Source organism: Gavialis gangeticus, unplaced genomic scaffold (genome assembly GCF_001723915.1).
Source record: "Gavialis gangeticus isolate Ggan-Ray unplaced genomic scaffold, GavGan_comp1, whole genome shotgun sequence".
In the NCBI taxonomy this organism is placed as follows: Eukaryota; Metazoa; Chordata; order Crocodylia; family Gavialidae; genus Gavialis; species Gavialis gangeticus.
In genome coordinates this window covers 44,188,045-44,193,438 of record NW_017728992.1, presented here as the reverse complement: position 1 = coordinate 44,193,438, position 5,394 = coordinate 44,188,045, and the positions used below count along the sequence as shown (strand labels likewise).

Below are 5,394 nucleotides of genomic sequence, written 5' to 3'. Positions count from 1 at the left end.
CTTTCTCTTGGAGCACAGATCATGAGATCGAAGCAACCATGGGCAAGTTCAGCATCTTTATGCTTAGGGCGGATCCACGATGCTACACAACAAGGGACCGTGCCCTGCGGCTTGCCGGCCACTTCACAGCACACAGGCATGTGACAGGCCTGGCTGTGGCGTTACCACCCTTGTGCAGCCAAGGAAAAAGGCCATAGCAGTAGCTCTGGGGTGCAGCTCCTGTAGGTGTAAGTGGACCGAAATATCCCTGCTGCTGGGAGGCGGGGGAGGGCAGTTTTGAGCAGCAGAAGCCGCGAAGGCCCGAGGCTGACACGTGGGCAGCATCGCACCCCAGCACCTTCCCGGCGGTCGTCACCCAGCCTCGTTCTACGCTGCGGACACTTGGGCGCATGCGCCATCCCGGAACGCGCCCCTCTGTCCCCTCCCTAGGGCGAAGCTGTGTGACGTCAGTCGCGCGTAGTCACGCGAGCGCCGGGCGGAAGCGGAAGTCGCTGACGCTCCTGGATGCGGAAGTAGTGCGGCGATCCGGGCTGGTAGCTAATACAGCGGGGGGGCGCGCGGCGGCCCTTCCCCAACCGGCACCCTCCCCACCCCTCACGCCTACTGCGGCGCCGCCATGGCAAGCACGAACTCCAACCTACAGGTACGGCCGGGCCGGGCGTGGCCGAGCACCCCTCCGTCGGGGGGCGGGGGCAGCGAAGCGGAGCGGGGCCGGCCGGGGGAGGGGAGCCGTTGGCGCCGTCCGGTCGATTCACGTCACGGCCCCGTGAACGCGGCTTCTTGTGGCGCGCGAGCCCCGGGGGCTGCACGAGGCCTGACGTCAGAGGCGGGGGGGAGGAGCTGAGAGTTTCCGGCCGGGGGGCACTTCGGAAGCCGAGTGGGTCAGAGGCCTCAGCTTCGGGAGGGGGCGGCGTAAGCGCGGGGGGGACGCTGCTGGCGGGAGGCAGGGGGATGGCTTCTCCATTAAAAAAAAAATTTTTGGAAGCATGTTGTGAGGCAAGGTGATGAGTGGCTTAGCCGAGTAGGCTTAAGCTTGTTCCTGCCGGTTGCCTTCCCCTTTGGCTGCCAGGCTCCTCTGCAAGGAGCCAGGCTTTGAAATACATGAGTTTTTTGAAGATGAGTGTCACTCAGTTCACCCAAGCTTGGGAGGAGCGCCTGGAGCCCGGGAAGGGAGACTTTGAGTCTAATGTGGGAGGGCCTTGAGTGCCGGAAAAGTTGAGGCACTGGCCCAGTGTCACCAAAACAGCAGTTGTGGTATAGATGGGAAGGGGGGGGGCCTCACTGCACTGGAATAGTCTCAGCTGTCTAATGGAGTTGGTAGAGTGATGGGCAAGAGCCTCTAGCGTATGAGAGATGCACATGAGGTTTTTGTTTGCATCTGTAAGATCAAGCATAGTCGTTACACTGGTCTGATACCCAAGCCAAAATGGATTTAATGTGGCACTGTGTAGCGTCAGGTGAAGTACAGGCAGGACTCCCTGTGAGAGCCTCATATGTAGCTTCCCACTGGTCAGCTTCCAGGGTGAGGATTTCAGCTGCACACCAACTTTATGAAAATGGGGGACTCGTCCCTAGCTTGCTTCTCCAGCCATTGGAAAAGGGCCAGAGCCAACCCTAGGGGTGTGCGGGGCCCAGGGCAAATCAGCCTGTGCAGGGCCCCCTTAACACTGCGTGGAGCTGTGGTAGCCCTGCAAAGGAGCAGGGGAGGGTCTCCATGCTTCTTCTGCAAGCAGGGCTGAGCTGCCAGCCCCAGGCAGGCCCTGTAGGAGGGACCATGGCTGCTCTGCCCAGCTCTGCAGGGCCCTCCCAATGAGAGAGACCCAGGGCAGATGCCCTGATTCACCACACACTAGGGATGGCTCTGCTGAGGGCAAGCAAAATTGGGGGGGGGGCGGTATCTGAGCCCCAAGTATCTGGGTTTGGGCCTGCACATAGGATGCCTGTCAATGGATTTGGAAGTATCTGAAGCCCCAGATTGAAATGTCCAGGGTGGAGGATACTTACTAGTAGCAGGGCCCCATGGCTTTTGGATAATTTGACCTGGAACACACATTTTGGAATTTTTTTTATATAAATAAAAAAATCTGTGAAAGGGGTTTGTAAGTTTTTCTGGTTCTGGGCTGTATTAAATGGTTTTCAGAAACGGCCAATCGTGTATTCTTTCAGTTCTGTATTGGCTTACTGCTCCTGACAACTTCTCACTTGTTGGGGATAAGTTTTAACAGCTGGTTTTCTTCTGTGTGCATGTACACTACACCATGGAAGATTAATTCTTTGTTTTTCATGGGACACAGCCTCATTTTTCCCTTCATGGCTACAGTCTTTCTTTTAAAATATATATATTTTTGGTTTCAGGTAGATTAAATGATGTTTTTGTTCTCAAGCCCTAAAGTCAAAACAAACCCAAACAATGAAAGAGTTTGTCTTGCTACTTTTTCATCTCTGCTGGTTACTGCTGTGTATCAGCTTTGTTTTGTCTGTGGCATCTCGGAGAGAGCTTATTTCCAGTTGCTTGCGCAAGGAGCTTTAAAGGAAAAGCCATGCTATAGTTGAAACTGATCAGTACAAACATATTTCCAGTGTGTAACTTGCCTGCATGTGAAAAGTTGGGTGTAGGACAGATGGGGATGGCACCCCCAGTGTATTGTCCCAAACTAAGTGGGTGCTTTATACTTGTTTGTACAAATAAGGGAAAAAATATTTGGTTGAAAATGTGAAAACCACTCGAAGTATTCTCTCCTTTGACCTTGGCTCCCTTTCCAATATAATTGCAGCTCTTAAATAGCCCTGGGGGAAAAAACCCTGCCATTTTATGCCACAGTGATGTATGAAGGCCTTTTCCTGCTTACCTTTTGTACTAGGGAATTCAGTCCGTGCTTCCCCTGGCTTGTTTTATAGAATAATCTGTTGAGATACCAAGGCTCTGAAAACTAGAGCAGTAGTGAGTCTGTAAACGGTCAATAAGGTTGTTTTTGTGACTGAAAGTGTTGCCAGTCTGCAGTTCTGATAGACTACCAGCAAAAAGGTCTTTAAATGGGAGGAGGTTTGCAAGGAGCAATTTTTTTTTGCCTTTGAAAATCCCCCATTCTTTCAGAGTTGAAGAAAATGTGGAGGTGAAAGAAAAAAAGGCTCCAAAAGTTTTTGGGGGGTTTTTGTGCACACAAACAATGCAAAGCTATATTTCTTTCATGCATTAAGCATGTTTTTTATAGCCAGAGAAGATGTTTTAAGTTACTAAGGTATAAGATGCTTGAGGAGGGCATGGGTTCCATATTCATTTTTGCAGTGGATGCTAGATTTCTTTTAAATTTGGAGGCACTGCATTAAATTCCAGTAATAACGGCAATTTACTTCAGAGAAGCACTTTGTTCTGTCAGTTCTGTTTTACATAGTTGCAGTTACAGAAATACAGTAAAGGCATACTAACTTTTACAATATTTGTACAACATCTAATACAACAGAACCCTGATCTGCTTGGCATCTAGGTGGTATGGCCACATATGTGCAAATAAAATAGTTCTATATATATATATATATATATATATATATATATTCAATTACAAATTAACAGAATAGCACATTGTAATCAGATACCTGTTGTCTGCAGGCATCGTTAGGGTAAGGGAAAGAGAGAGAGAGGTGGAAGGAAAAAGGGGGTAATATTTATTGCCCTTTAATCATGTAGCTACCAATTAAGCCAGTTTTGTGTTTTTTATCAACAACTTGAGTTATGTCTTCACTTTATTGTTGTTTTTCTCCTATTCTTGGTAGCAAGAGCCATCTGCTCCAGATATGAATAAAAGCATTTGTTATGGCGCATTCTAGCCATAACAAACATTTTTATCATCAAACTCTTGCAGAAAAACAAGCTGCATCAGACCCTTTTCTCTGTAAAGCAGGTTTCTTAACAACATAGCCTGTGGTGTGTGGTAGCTCTGTGAATGCACTCTACCCCACTTATGTCAAGGCAACTAGGCCTTGTAGACCTAAGGGACCATTTCAGTCCTGTCAGGTCTGAAGAGGCTGAACCATCTCTACAGGGGGAATTAGGAAGACTTGCCTATGTGACAAGGAGGGGACAAACACAGGCATAGGGTAGGGGGGTCAGGCAAGGAAATCATCAGGCTCTGGGGGCCCCACACTACTTCCACCCACTGGGATCGGTCACTGCAGTATGTAGCAAGCAGGGCCACAAGCTATGGGCTGCCCACAAGCTGAATGACACAACAGCAGGGGCTGGATTTGGCCCAGGAACTGGGGATTGTCACCCCGATCTAGTGTAATTATTACAAAAACGTATTTAGACTTAGTTATATGATGTAGTTAAAATATAAACATTCTGACCTGTCTTGTCCACCTGTTGCCTGCAGCTGGGGGGAGGGATTCCTTTAATACTTTTTCCCCACATGGTATATCAAAGAATTTATTCAGTTCGGTGCACAATCATTTCAGTCAGTCTTCAGTAAAACTCTGTAGCTTTTGTTGTTTCACAAGCTTAATATTTCTACTAATAATTATTCTTCCCGTGCCATTTTGGATAATTTGTTTTTCATTTAAGTAAAAATGAGTACAGATAGTCTTTGAATGGGACCAATGGGTGCTGCGTAAATTCATCTATACTTAGTTCAGCATGTCCTTTAAATAGTAAGTCTCCTCACAAAATGGAACTAACCTCAGCTTCTGGGAAAATGACGTTACATATGATAATCTCCAAATTGTTAAAATGTGAATGCCATATTCAGGTCTGTGCATGTCACAGATCAAAAGTAATGTGTGGTCACGTGCCTTGCATTCTTTTACATGGCAGATGTTCATATTGGAAAGACCATGCATCAATAGTCATTTGGAACAGCAACTTAAATTCTCACTCTGATCGTGCAGTGCACTTGCATAATAATGTCATTTTAATAATGTCACTTTGTTTTACAGAAAGCAATAGACCTTGCTAGCAAGGCAGCACAAGAAGACAAAGCAGGAAACTACGAGGAAGCATTCCACTTGTACCAGCATGCTGTGCAGTATTTTCTCCACGTGGTTAAATGTAAGATTTAATTGTGTAGCCATTTATTTAACTACAGTTTTGTTTGTTTGTCTGTTTGTTTTTTAAAGTCAGACCAAGTAACAAATAACAGCAGTCTACATGGTAGAAAATGTTCACCATGTTAAAAATTATAACGTGTTTTACTGAGATCTACTAAGTCTGTTCTGCTAATGGTTGGCAACCTTTTCAGGTTTCGAGCCAGAGTGACCCAGCTTGGGTCAGATGTGGGTGGGTGCTAGGACCTTGCTGCTGCTGCTGCTTATAGTTTCATAGTTTCTAGGGTCGGAAGGGACCTGAGCAGATCATCTAGTCCGACCCCCTGCCATGGCAGGAAAGAGTACTGGGGTCGAACG

At 47.4% G+C, this 5,394-nt stretch overlaps 1 protein-coding gene across 1 annotated transcript in view; it reads left to right on the top strand.

Moving 5' to 3' along the window:
• Nucleotides 1–476: 476 nt before the first annotated feature.
• The window catches only part of VPS4B (vacuolar protein sorting 4 homolog B), a 45,686-nt gene continuing 40,768 nt past the window's right edge, over nucleotides 477–5,394 (top strand). Inside the window, exons 1-2 of the mRNA XM_019521755.1 lie at nucleotides 477–643; nucleotides 4,930–5,041. Coding sequence (XP_019377300.1) covers nucleotides 617–643; nucleotides 4,930–5,041 — 139 coding nt within the window. The 5' untranslated portion in view covers nucleotides 477–616. The remainder of the gene's footprint in view (nucleotides 644–4,929; nucleotides 5,042–5,394) is intronic.